The sequence below is a fragment of the Monodelphis domestica genome, chromosome 8 (genome assembly GCF_027887165.1).
Source record: "Monodelphis domestica isolate mMonDom1 chromosome 8, mMonDom1.pri, whole genome shotgun sequence".
Classification (NCBI taxonomy): Eukaryota; Metazoa; Chordata; class Mammalia; order Didelphimorphia; family Didelphidae; genus Monodelphis; species Monodelphis domestica.
Genome location: NC_077234.1, coordinates 179,220,226 through 179,234,553, shown reverse-complemented (window position 1 = coordinate 179,234,553; position 14,328 = coordinate 179,220,226). Strand labels below are relative to the sequence as shown.

Here is a 14,328-nt window from a genome sequence, read left to right as displayed (position 1 = left end):
CAAATTCTCCTCTAGTTCTAATTTCATTCTTTCCATTTTTTTAATTTGTTGTGACAGTTTGGCCTTGTTGAGCTCCAGTTTTTCCATGTAGTCTGCATTTTGCTGGTTCAGTCTTTCTAGATATAGCTGTTCTTCCTCCCATAAGAATTCATGTACTTTCTGTTATTCTGAAATAATGGTTTGTTTCAAAGAGTATGTATTTTCCTCACAGAGTTCCTCTCTCCTTGTCTCTCTGTCCAATGCAACAGTAAATTCTTCTTTTTGTTGTAAGGTATTCAGGTTGCCCTTGTTCTTGTCCATGCACTTCGCAGTGACAATTTCCCACATCCTCTGAACAGATAAACTATGAACCTTTTCCCAGTGATAGACAGATTCTGCAAATTCGAATTAGGCACCAAATCACTGTCTTTGATGATTTATCTGCATGCTGGGCACTTCAATTTTGCATCTGCTTCTTCTCTGCGCCTCAGATGACAGACTGTGCAAAAGCTGTGGCCACAATTGGCAGTCACTGAATCAGTGAAGTAGCCCAGGCAGATAGAGAAAATCAGATCTGCCTTGATGTTTTCAATTAAGTTTCTTGCATCCGTGTTCCTAGGCTTCTGATTCCTTCCTTCTCAGATATTCCTCACAGGAGAGATAATTCCAGCCTTCACCCTTGGGATCTGGCAGCAAAATATATTAGGACTGAGTTGTTGTAGTCCTTTTATGTGTCTGTCTTTGGTTAGCCCCTCCCTTGACTCCACCCACAAAAGGTGAGAATTCCTAGGTCCCCTCAGTGCTGTTAGTCTCTATAAAAGGACTTGAGTTCTCACCTTCTCCTCTCTCCCCTTCTTTTTTACAATAATGTGCCTGGACATTCACACAGTTGTTCAAATCCAGGCACTTTAAAACAAAGCCATGTGCCTTTCAGTCTTTCTAGCCAGTGGAGATTGGGTGGGAAATATCTGTTTTTTCATTAGAGACATAATGCCTATGAAATGTTTCCAAGGATGTCAAGAGCTCTCTGAGAAGATGAAAGAGAAGATTTGAAAGGAGAAAACATCAAAACAGAAGTTAGTCATTAAGTTTATTCTATGAAATGTCTTCTCTCAGTTTCTTACCATCTCCTTACCTTTTGGGGAATTTTATTTAATATAATTTTTGATAATACATTGATTTCTTTAGAGATTTTATCTGTCCTGACTCAAGAGAAGTCCCTTGAGTCTGCTATGGTCCTCATTGTGTGTTGTGACTCACTCAAGACCATCACCTTTCTATACCAATCTCCCTAGGAGTTCATTGAAAGGAATCATTCTCTCATTCATTCATTCGGCATTCTTTCATCTCCCTCTTACTCCTCTACTTTAAAAAAAAAATTATCTCCATTTTTCCTACCTTCATTTCTTCTTTCCTGTTTTTTTTCTGCCTCACTTTACAGCTGATCTCCAATTTAAATGCTTGTAGCTTATCATAATATTAATTATAAAAAAACCCAGTTTTTAAAACAATTATCAAATATAAACAGACTTTATTTTAATTGGTTTGAATAATCATACTCAACTTTATTGATAATTTCAACATGAATTCAAATGAATATTTAGTTATTCATTTAGCATTTTTTTATCTCCCTCATCATCCTTCTGTACTTGAAAGATTTTGCCTCCTTTTTTCTCCCCTCAGTCCTTCTCACCTATTCCTTTTCTGCCTCCTCTAACCCCCTCTTACTCCTCCCCTCTTTTCCCTTCAGCTCCCGTCCCTTTCTTCTCCCTCTTCTCTTCTCCCTCTCTCTCTTCCCTTCCATATCCTCCTTTCATCCTTCTCCTCTACTCATCCCACTGCCTTTTGCTTCCTCCTTCTTCTGCTCCAAGTATAAGCAAAATAAATTGTATTCATTTTTTAATGAATACTTTTTTATTTTTATATATAACATAAGAATGATATAGTACATGATTTATTATAAATATGTAATAAATATGCTTATCCAATAGACTACCACACTCAAAATATAGGTAATATGATATAGACTATTTAAATTATCATAAAGTACATATTTCCTTATTCATCATGTTGTGAAAAAACTTTGCTATTTTTGCTTACACACTAAAGAAGAATTCGATGAGGTAATAAAGTGAAGAAGGGTGTGTTTCAGTCTACATTCAGACCCCATGAGTTTCTTCTGTGTCAGTCCTTTTCATCATCAGTCCTTGGAGTTGTCCTGGAACATTTTTCATACTGATAATATTCAAGTCATTCTCAGTTGTAAATGTACAATCAGTATTGTGTACATTATTCTCCTGGTTTTGCACTTTTCACTTTGCATCAAGTTATACAAATCTTTCCAGGGTTTTGATTTTTTTTATCATCTTCATTCTCATTTCTAATGGCACAACAGAGAGTGAACTGAAAGGTGAAACATAAGTTGGTCTCCCAGTGATATGGGGAGGGTAGGCAGGGGCTTGGACACTTGAGGATAGGATTCATTAAGTAGATGTGAAGGAAAGTAAGAAAAAATATAAGTGATTTCTGATTTCATTTATCAGCAAAATTCTTTTTTTTGCATATAGAAATGCTTCTTTTCCTAGATTTTGTAAAATTTGGAATAAAAATTAAATTAAATTAAATTAAAAAACAAACCAAGAGATGACCATGAGTGAGACACCAGCCAAATTATTGCTACTTTCTGTTGTCTTATCTTTTTCCTCATGTAGAGCTTCCTTTGAATCTTCTTAGAGAACTATCACATCAAAGAAGAAACTTTAAAACAATATCAATGCTATTCCTTTACCTACAAATAAAAACCACGTAATTTCCATACAACCCCCACTGCTTAGAAGGATGAAAGCGCCAGATGACTTTGGTGTAAAGTGCCTCTGTGTGAACACAAGTGTGAATCTTCAGGTCCATTATTGCAGTTTAACAAAAAAGGAAAAGCTGAGAACTCAGTCTCAGTTGTTTTACAGACTAGAGGGCAGTGACCAACACAAGAGTTCTCAGCTTTAGAGAGAGGAGTAAAGGGAAGAGCTCAAAGAATGAAGGTGCAAAAAAAAAAGCAGGGTAAATTGGGGAAGGGGGAGGTTTGGTAAAAGTAATAGGAAGAAAAGAAGTTTTCTTCAAAAGATGATAATGAATTATGGGATAAGAAGCAAGGTGAGAACTCAGCCCTGGAGCAGAGGCTGAAGCACTATCAAAACTTGAAAGTTCTCACCTTTTGTGGGTGGAGTCAAAGGATGGGCCAACCCTAGAGGGGAACATAAAGAGACCCCAAGAGCTCAGTCCTGACATCTTTTGCTGCCAGACCCCAAGGGTAAAGGCTGTTGGAATATCTGAGAAGGAAGGAATCAGAAGCCTAGGAGCATGGATACAAGAGACTTAATTGAAAACCTCAAGGCAAATCTGACTTGCTCTATCTGCCTGGGCTACTTCACTGATCCAGTGATTGTCAAATGTGGCCATAACTTTTGCAGAGTCTGTCTTCTCAGGTGCAGAGAAGAAGCAGATACAACATTGAACTGCCCAGAATGCAGAGGAGTCATTGAAGACAGAGATGTGGTGCCTAATAGGAAGTTGGAGAATCTGTCTATGACTGGCAAAAGGCTCAGACCTCATCTGCTTGAGAGCATGGTGGACCTGTATGTGTGTGATCAGCATGGGGAAAAAGAGAAGCTCTTCTGTGAAGAAGACCAGAGGCTCCTCTGTGATTCCTGTGTATTAGCCCCAGGGCACAAGGATCACACAGTCCTTCCCCTGGAAATGGCTGCTCACAAGTGCAAGGACAAGATCAAGCACACCCTGAATACCTTACAACGAAAAAAAGAAGAATATAATGTTGCATTGGACAGAGTGGGAAGGAGAGGGAGACTCTGTGGGAACGGTATACATTCTTTGAAAGAATCGGTTATTTTAGAATACAGGAAATTACGGGAATTCTTATGTGAGGAAGAAGAGCTCTATCTACAAAGTCTGGACCAGAGACACACAGACAATGTGGTAAAATTGGAGAACAACAAGGCAAAACTGTTACAAAAAATTCAAAATCTGGAAAAAATGAAAATAGAACTAGAGGAGAATTTGGACAAGGAGCCCTTGGAAATGCTCCAGGATATGAAGGACACTTTGGCAAGGAATGAGGAGCTGCTCCTTCAAGAACCAGAGGTTGCTTCCTTTGCCTGGGCCACCAGGCCCATCACTGGCTTGACCAAGATGCTCAAGAGATTCCAGAGGGATATAAGTTTTGATCCTAAATCAGCCAATCCACATCTCATCCTGTCTGAAGATATGAGGGGTGTCAAGTATGAAGATGTCCCACAGGACCTTCCTGACAATAAGGAAAGATTTAATGATGCTATTGCTGTACTGGGGGCCCAGACCTTCACTTCAGGCAAACACTATTGGGAAGTGAAGTTAGGAAATAAGACAGAGTTGGTAGTGGGAGTCTGTAAAGATTCAATCAGGAGAAAAGGGAGACACTCCTCATCATCTAAGGATTTTTGGATCCTGGTAAGCTTCAGATTGTGTAATGATTGTTTCCTCTGGAATTATCGGGATGGCTTTCTTATGAGCCAGCCTTTAGAGAAAATGGGCATTTTTCTGGATTACGATAAAAAACATGTAGCATTTTATGATGCTATAGATGGATCCTTAATTTGTAGTTTCTCAGACTTGGCCTTTGAAGGGCCTCTTCGCCCTTACTTCTCTTTTTGCCATCGTAAAGAGAAATTTCCAGCATCAATTGTGCTAATTAATATGGGAGATTCTCAGTGAGAAGTGAATGAAACTGACTTTCTCTTCTTTTAAACTTTTAAATTCAATGATGTAAAATTATCCAACCCTATGAGAATAAATTCTGAACAAGTTGTGGTATTACAAATGAGATTGAAGATGATCAGAAAAAAGCAAAACCCTGGAAAGATTTATATAGTGACACAAAGTGAAAAGTGCAGGACCAGGAGAATAATGTACACAACAATACTGAATGTACATTTACAACTGAGAATGGCTTAAATATTATCAGTATGACAAATGTTCCAAGATAACTCCAAGGGACTCATGATGAAAAAGGATTTTTACTGGCACAGGAGAAACCCATGGGTTCTGAATGCAGATTAAAACATACCCTTCTTCACTCTATTACCTCATTGAATTCTTCTTTAGTGGGTAAGCAAAAATTTTCACATGATGAATGAGGAAATTTGTACTTCATGATAATTTAAATAGCCTATATCATATTACCTGTATTTTTGAGGGTGGCAGTCCTTTGGATAAGTATATTTATTACATGTTTATAACAAATCATATATCATTCCTATGTTATATATAAAAATAAAAAAAAATATTCATTAAAATGAATACAATTTATTTTGCTTATACTTGGAGCAGAAGAAGGAGGAAGCAAAAGGCAGTGGGATGAGTAGAGGAGAAGGATGAGAGGAGGATATGGAGGGGAAGAAGAGGAGTCGAGGAAGAAGAAAGGAAAGGGAGCTGAAGGGGAAGAGGGGAGGAGTAAGAGGGAGCTAGAGGAGGCAGAAAAGGAATAGGTGAGAAGGACTGAGGGGAGAAAAAAGGAGGCAAAATCTTTCAAGCACAGAAGGATGAGGAAGATAAAAAATGCTAAACGAATATTCTTTTGAATTCATGTTGAAATTATCAATAAAGTTGAGTATGATTATTCAAACCAATTAAAATAAAGTCTATCTTGTTTATATTTGATAATTTAAAAAACTGGGGTTTTTTCTAATTACCATTATGATAATCAACAAGCATTTGAATTGGAGATCATCTGTAAAGTGAGGCAGAAAAAAAAAACAGGAAAGAAGGAATGAAGGTAGGAAAAATGGAGATAAAAACATTTTTAAGTAGAAAAGGAGGAAGAGGGAAATGAAAGAATGCTAAATGAATGAATGGGAGAATGGTTACTTTCAAAATGAACTCCTAGGGAGATTGGTATGGAAAGGTGATGGTGTTGAGTGAGTCACAACACACAATGAGGAGCATAGCAGACTCAAGAAACTTCTCCTGAATCAGGACAGATAAGATCTCTAAAGAAATCAATTTATTATCAAAAATTATATTAAATAAGATTCCCAAAAGACAAGTAAAGTTTAGGAAACAGAGATAAAATATTTTATGGAATAAACTTAATAGCTCACTTCTGTTTTGATGTTTTCTCCTTTCAAATCTTCTCTTTCATCTTCTCAGAGAGCTCTTGACATCTTTGGAAACATTTCATAGGCATTATGTCTCTAATGAAAAAACAGATATTTCCCACCCAATCTCCACTGGCTAGAAAGACCGAAAGGTACATACCTTTGTTTTAAAGTGCCTGGATTTGAACAACTGTGTGAATGTCCAGGCACATTATTGTAAAAAAGAAGGGGAGGAAGGAGAAGGTGAGAACTCAGTCCTTTTATAGAGACTAACAGCACTGAGGGGACCTAGGAATTCTCAGGTTTGGAGAAAGCACTAAAGGGAAGAGTTTAAAGGGTTAAATTGTGAAAAAGGGTAGCATTAACTAAATTCAAAAATCTTTTTTAGACTAGAACTCTGAGGAAAGAGCTAGCCTTATCTTTGACGATTAGGATATCAGAGAAGAAAGGAATCAGAATTAAATTTCTCTTTAAAAAGAAGTTAATTTTTTAAAAGATTTTTATTTATATAATTAGTGACTATCACTTCCATCAAAAAACATTTAAAGAAAAGAATAGATGAAAAAGTATATCCAACATCACAATTTCCACATTATTCACAATTTTTAAAAAAACTGTAAACTATATGTGTGTTAATATAAAGATCTTTTAAGTTCCCTTTAGATTTGTTTTACTTTGATAGTTTTTTCTCTTAGCTTTGTAGCTCTTTGTATTTTATTGTGACCATTGTATAATTCTTATTCTTTATTCTTCTCTTTTCATTTCTTCCTATATTTTCCTTATTTTCTTCATATTTCTAATATTTGTCATTTCTAACAAAGTAATAGAATCTGTTACATTCAAGTTTCACAATTTATTCAGCTATTTCTCTCAATCATTGCATCTGTGTTATCTCTAGTTGCTTTGTCCTTACAAACAAAGCTTCCATGAATATTTTATATATATATATATATATATATATATATATACACACACACACACACAGTATTTTAACCTCTTAATAATGTTCTTACTGCCTAATCCAGGATAATAATTGCTAACTTAGGTGGTTTGCTTACCCTTTTTAGCTATTGGCTGGTAGAAACTGGTTGATATATAAAAGGAAATGTAGTAATGAGCACTTTAAAAATATAAAGTCAATTATCTTCTAAGTAATTTAAACCTCATTATGTTAGAGAGCTCATACTATATATCTCTAAAAGAAAGGTCTAGAATCAGTAGTAAATAAATTTTACATCAATATAAGGACTAATTCCTCACATCTAAATGTGTTTTGAATAAACTGCCTTAGAGATAATGTTATTTACTCAAGATGTTTGGATAAATGTTACTCACTTGCTTGTCTGAGAAATAAAAGAAATTCCTATATTCAGTTGATGAAAAAAACTAAATGACTTCTTGTTGTTCAGCCATTATCAATCATATCTGACTCTTTTTAATCTCATTTGGGGTTTTCCTGGCAAAGATACTGGAGACCTTCTTCAGATCACTTTAGAGAGAAGGAAACTAAGGCTAACAGGGTTAAGTGACTTACCCAGGGTTACACAGCTAGAGTCTAAGGATAGATTTGAACTTACAAAGCCAGAAACTCTATCCACTGTTCTACTTAGCTGCCCAGATGACTGCTAGGATTCTTCAACTATGGATTTCTGATGAATGTTCAAGCTGCCATAGTGGCATAGCAGGAAAGACAGAGAGCTAAATCTCAGATAAAGTGATTTTATTTTTGAGACTGCAAGGCATATATCCACATGAAAGTGAAGATAAAGGAAGATGTTTCCAGAATCTAAAAATTGAATATTATAGAAACTCAATGTTTTCTTGGACCTTTCAACAGAATTTTGACACAAAGACTGACATCAAAGGTTTAAAAGCCACCTTTGCTATTTACAAATGTGTATAAATTCAGGACTCAAGACATTCATCAATAAAGTAAGAGAGATTTATTCTAGGTGATCTCTAATGATCTCTAACCTCTGTCTAGCTTCAAAACAGGTAATCCAATGAACTCCATTATTTTAGGTGGTTGTTCTGTGTAATAATAGCAGTGATAACCTGAAAAACCGTAACAGTTTGTAGAAACATATAGGATTGTATCTGGAGCTAGAAGGGAGCATAAGCTCCACCATGTTTTTTATTCTGAAAAGGTTGTTTACAGGCTCAGCAAAGACTATGTCAGCTTTCTGTAGGACAAATCTATATATCTATGAAGGAGCCAATCAGTAAATCAGTTTCTTAAGGATAAGCTCTTTGAACATGTAACTCCATGAAATAAAGAAAAATCCCAAATAGACCCCAGTCCTGGGAAGATAGCTACCGTTTTTGCACTGAAAAGTGGCAGAGGGCATAAAAAGGAGTAGAAGGTGATAAGAATCAATTTACAGATTGTCTATTAATATTAATTTTATCATTAGTGCTTTAAAAGAGTAAATGTGCTTATCATAGGGATAGAATCACAACAATATTGACATTACTTTGTAAAAAAGTCAGTCAATAAGCATTTATCAAGTTCTTTGTGGGTTGATTAATATTGGGGCTGCAAAGAAAAGCAAAAGATAGTTCTTACCCTAGAGGAGCTCACAATCTAATGTGGGAGATAATATACAAACACATGGACAAGGGAGATAACTAAGTGAAAATTTGGAAATAATCAACAGAAGGAAGGAATTAAAATTAAAAGGGATTGAGAAAGGCTTCCTATAGAAGGTGGAATTTTAGCTAAAGAAGCCAGGGAAGAGGAACAAGAGCATTCCAGACTTAGGGGAAAAAGAGAAAATGTAACTTGATAGAGGTCAACAAGGTCTCTTTTAAAGCCAAAGGAGTGGAATAGATGTTATAGTACACCCCTAAGACACAATCTATATTATTTCATGGGAAATTTGATCATCATATATTACAGTAACTGAGATTGATACTTGCAAAAAACCAACATGAAAAGAATTGTAACTCATAATACAAACAGTTGTTGCAGAAGATAAAGAAGTAAAGAGATTCTACAGAGAACCTAGTAAGAACCTCTATTTAAATTTATACTTGGATTGTTGCTGATTACAATGCAAAAGTGGGCAAAGATGAAAACAGAGGAAAATGTTTTAGATAAGATGATTCAATTATAAGAATTGAGTGGGGCAGCTGGATAGCTTAGTGGATTGCGAGCCAAGCCTAGAGATGGGAGGTCCTAGGTTCAAATTTGGCCTCAGACATTTCCCAGCTGTGACCCTGGGCAAATCACTTAACCCCCATTGCCTAGCCCTTACCACTCTTCTGCCTTGGAGCCAATACACAGAGTATTGGTAAGGGTTTAAAAAATAATAATAATAATAAAGATTGAGAAAAGCCTAAATCAGAGGTTCTTAATTTTTTTGGTCAGGAATCCCTTTATACTTTTAAAAAATATTGAGTAGCACAAAGAGTTTTTGTTTGAAAGAGGCAAAGATATTGATATTTTCCATGTTAAAAGTTAAAATTAATGAAATTTTAAAATATTTGTTTAAAATAAGATGAACCTATTATAAGTTTAATCCAAGTAATATGTTTTTATGGGGGGACCCTATATTTTCCAAAACATAAGAAAAAATTGTTAAAAGACTAGTATTGTTTTATTTTTTTACAAATCTATAATGTCTAGTTTAGCTGGATTCTCCTATTTGCTTCTATATTTAATCTATTATATGGTTTTTGTGTGTGTATCTATCTATATATGAAGAAATATATGTATATACATATAATATATGTATGTATATAGAAACTCTGGCCTCACACAGAGAAGTAGTTGGATAAAGGGTAGGCATTTTAATAGTTTTTCAGATAATTGGGGATATTTTTCTTTAATACTATATCAAAATTTAAAAAAACTAGTAGTTGTAGCATAAAATACAAAAACATATCAATATACTTTGTTGTCTCTCTTCTATTTTGAATGGCCCTTTTACTCATGCATGATTTTGTTATATCATGCAATGGACATTTGGATAATATTGGTTCACTGAAGTACCCAGACCTTTTAAATAATGATACATTAATTTAATATTAAAATTAATTAATTTAATATTAAAAAATAACATTCATTAACTTCATCACTGATCTCATCAGAAAAGTCCATTAAGTATTGAGAAGCTGTCAGGCTCACGGTGGTAGATTAAAGTTTTCCAAAATTCTAATTTTCAGTTAAAAACTCAAATCTTAATTTTGACATAAAGATACCAATCAACTGTTTTACTTGAAGTGAGAGGGTCACTTTGTTCATTTTGTGAATATTGGATTTGACTCTCCCCTGATTGTAACAATGAAGTTACTTAGCTCTTCCTTTATTGGGAAGATAGAATTGTAATCCCCTGTCTATTTTTAGATTTTAATCCCCAAAAGTGTTAACTCAGTATTTAAAGTAGATCTACCCATTTAAACCACAAAAAGTGCAAAGTAACTACTAAAGGTGTGAACTAATTACTAAAGGTGCTAACTACAAAAGGTGTGCTCTAACCAAAAAAGATATGATCTAACCAAAAAAGGTGTGAACACCCATTGAGTGGGCAGTCCTGGAGAGGAGCATCTGCTATGATTAGTAGATGTGAAATTTAGGGGAGGTGACACAAGAGAAAAAGATCCTTACATAGAGGAAACAGAGGTGCACAAAGAGGAGATAGATTTTCAGTCACTCGGAGTTAGACTGAAGAGGAGTCACCTGGGCTTGGAGTGAAACACAGTCACTCTGAACTGGAGGGAAGACAGACACTTGAGGAAAGACTAGAAGACGGACACTCAGACTTGGAGTGAAGACACTTGGCTATGGAACTGGACCCCTGGAGGAACTTGTGCAAGAGTCCTCAGAGTGCTTTCCTTTTAGATGGTCACCATGGTGAGTGTAAAGGCTGACTTAGTTTCCCTACCTTTCTGGAGGTATGAACCTCCAAGAAAGGCCCATCGTCTTGGGACTCCTTTTTCCTGATTAGGGCCTTAGAATTTCTATCTGGCTCAGAAGAAACTATAGTTTTCTCTCTCTCTCTCATTCCTTAAATCTTCCTCTGTTGTAAAATAAACTACCATAAATTACATTTTACTTTAGTAATTTATTTGGGATTTAGAAATTAAATCCCTGGTGATCACAAATTTAATATTCAACCCAACCAATAAAAATTAACAATTTTTAGGAAAATGTATTCTAAATACCCTAGTCTGACTAATCATAGTGTGCCAATCAGTTGTTCTTTCAAGTAAAAATGTAATTCCATAAAGAAAGTGCCTAGTTCAGTTCCCAACTCAAACAATTCTGCAGGTTCTTTTCCTTGAGATAACAATATTTCAATGTGCAGCAAAGGTTCCTTGGGTGTACTTCCTATTTTTCCTACAGAATATTCTAAAAGATGTGTCCTCAAGAATCAAGATATTATAATTTTAATTGTTTATATTACTCATCAGGGACATTATTTTTTAAAACTCTTACCTTCTATCTTCATATCAATTCTAAGACAGAAGAGAGATAGAACTAGGCATTGAGGGTTAAGTGACTTGCTCAGGGTCACAATGTTTGAAAGTGACTAAGGCCAAATTTTAATTTAGGTCCTCCTGACTCCAAACCTGGTTCTATCCACTGTGCTACCTAACTGCCCCCAGGATAGGCATTCTTAAGTGAACACATACACACAGTGATATATATAGTACATATATATATGTGTGTGTGTGTGTGTGCATATATTTACTGTATATATCTCTGTGTGTAGATATATTCAATAGATAGACATACAATAGGTATATCTACAGATATAGTCTATATGTATATATGTGAATATATATATAATTATTATTATGAGTGTATGGTGATATAGAAAAGTACCATTTGTTGCCATTGCCTTCATTTCTATTAGAGTTTCAGCAGTTTTACTCATCAAAGCAAATGTCAATACAGGATAAAATATAAGATTTTAAAAAATTATTTTGCACTAAAATATTTCACAGTGGAGCAAAATCGTCATCATTTGTATTTGTTGCCAACTATTCACAGGAAAGATCTTCCTTGGTGATTAGTTGGTGCTACATCTGAACAAATACAAGTGAAGCCACAAGTCCAGCCATGTTGATAGTTTTGTCCATTTGTAAAAAACAAAAATGCTATTCTATAGATGAGAGATAAACTTGGACTTCATATTTACATCTAAATCTCTAATTCCAAGGTCATGTAGCCTCTGGAAAGCACTGTACACTCATGAGAGAACAATGGTAAAACATGGAAAATAATGTTTTAATATTATTGTGAAAATAGAGCTGACCTTTTAGACCCCCTGAGAGTGTCTCGGGGACCCCAGCACCCATGCATCACTCTTTGAAAATTGCTGTAATATGATACACAGAAATTTCATGCCTCTAAAGCAGACTATTTTTTTTTAGAACAGAACCAAAAGGTTCTTTACATAGTGAGTACTGAATAATAATAACAAATGAAATTGATCTTGTTTCAAAGACAGGAAATGACTAGCTACTGATGCCAAAGTCATTCCTGAATATGTGTAAATCAGATCACCTACTTGATAGAGGAATATACCGTGAGAGGTTATTAGAAGAGAATAGGCAGGGTTTTGTAAGCTTTATTTTACAGCAGAACACATCATTATTATCACAGAATTGACTGAAAGATGTAAAGAATAAAAGACATCATTTTGCTTACTGTCTGCTTGGTATGAAAAAAGCATTCAACTCAGTGGAGCAAAATGACATCTTAAAGCTTCTCCTCCCAATGGTTCCTCACATGCAGATGTCAAAATAACAGAAGATTCCTTGAAAGATAGAACAGAAGATGTAACCTTTTTTTGGAATGACCTTCTGATTGCTATCCTAAAAGAGGAAGATGCATGCTTTCTAATAGTATTCTACATTATTATAAAGAAAGATCTAGCATAGAATCCAGATTTTAGTGGGATTCTTTCTCTTATTTGCAAGTGACATTGGTCTGATTATATACAATACACTTTTAGAACATTTTGCAGTATCTTAAATAAGAACCGTAGTCACTCTGAAGAATAGGGCTCAGGTATCTAGCCAGGAAAAAATAAAACCAATGTAAAAAATTCTTATTGTCTACACTATGAGATATAGGAAAAAGAACAACCTACTGAGGATGATAAAGTGGAAACAATAGTGATTGTAAAATAAGGAGACCTAGGCTCAAATCTGAAATGCAGGAAAAAACAAGCTGCTGAACAAATGATTTAATGGAAATAATACTGATTGTAAATTCAAAGGATGTAAGCTCAAATCCCAGTTTACCTGCTACTTGTGTAGCCTTGGAAAAGTGATTTAACTCTGTTGGTCTCAAATTCCTTATCTGTAAGATGAAGGGGTTAAATTAGCCTCTGAGAGCCCTTCCAGATGTATGTCTTGAACTGAACCACTAATAAATAATGTACTATGCCTAGATCTTGCCTTTGGGAAATTATAAAGTTTTTATAATGTTCTCAAGCTTCTTTCTGAAAGAAAAGCCTATGTTTTAAATACCATGTGCATGGTCTATCAAAGACTATAACAGCTATAACAGGTGACAAATAATGGTATTTTGTATGCTGTACTGGTATTTCATTTATTTTATTTTTTAATTTTAATTTTAATTTTTTAGTCAATTTAGAACATTATTCCTTGGTTACAAGAATCATATTCTTCCCCCCTCCCCTCCTCCCACCCTTCCCATAGCCCGATGCGCAATTCTACTGGGTTTTACATGTGTCCTTGATCAGAATCTACTTCCATGTTGCTGATGTTTGCACTAGGATGTTCATTTAGAATCTACATCCCCAACCATATTCCCATCGACCCAGGTAATCAAGCAGTTGTTTTTCTTCTGTGTTTCTACTCTCACAGTTTTCCCTCTGAATGTGGATAGTGTTCTTTCTTGTAACTCCTTCTGAGTTGTTCAGGATCATTGTATTGCCACTAATGGAGGAATCCATTACATTTGATTGTACCACAATGTATCAGTCTCTGTATACATATACTGGTATTTCAGAAGAATAGTCTAGAGGACATCATCACAGAAATGTATAATTAGAAAGGAAGATAGACGTACATGATAAAACTGAGAGATAACCATTGCTAAGACCCTTAAAACATTGAATATGCAAATTATTTTTAAATTTCTACAAATGAAAAAGCCAGTAATAAATTTAATGTTCTTTTAAAAATTTATCTTTTTTATTTTAAACTAAAAATATTATAATTT

At 34.9% G+C, this 14,328-nt stretch overlaps 1 protein-coding gene across 1 annotated transcript; it reads left to right on the top strand.

Annotated features, from left to right (window-relative positions):
• Positions 1-3,336: 3,336 nt before the first annotated feature.
• Positions 3,337-4,743, top strand: LOC100023956 (probable E3 ubiquitin-protein ligase TRIML1). Its single transcript, XM_056808510.1, has one exon. The coding sequence runs from the start codon at positions 3,337-3,339 to the stop codon at positions 4,741-4,743; it is 1,407 nt and encodes a 468-aa protein (XP_056664488.1).
• The last annotated feature ends 9,585 nt before the right edge of the window (positions 4,744-14,328 follow it).

Excerpts from the sequence above, each read along its gene's own strand:
- LOC100023956 (XM_056808510.1), top strand. The coding sequence starts at position 3,337 with ATGGATACAAGAGACTTAATTGAAAACCTCAAGGCAAATCTGACTTGC.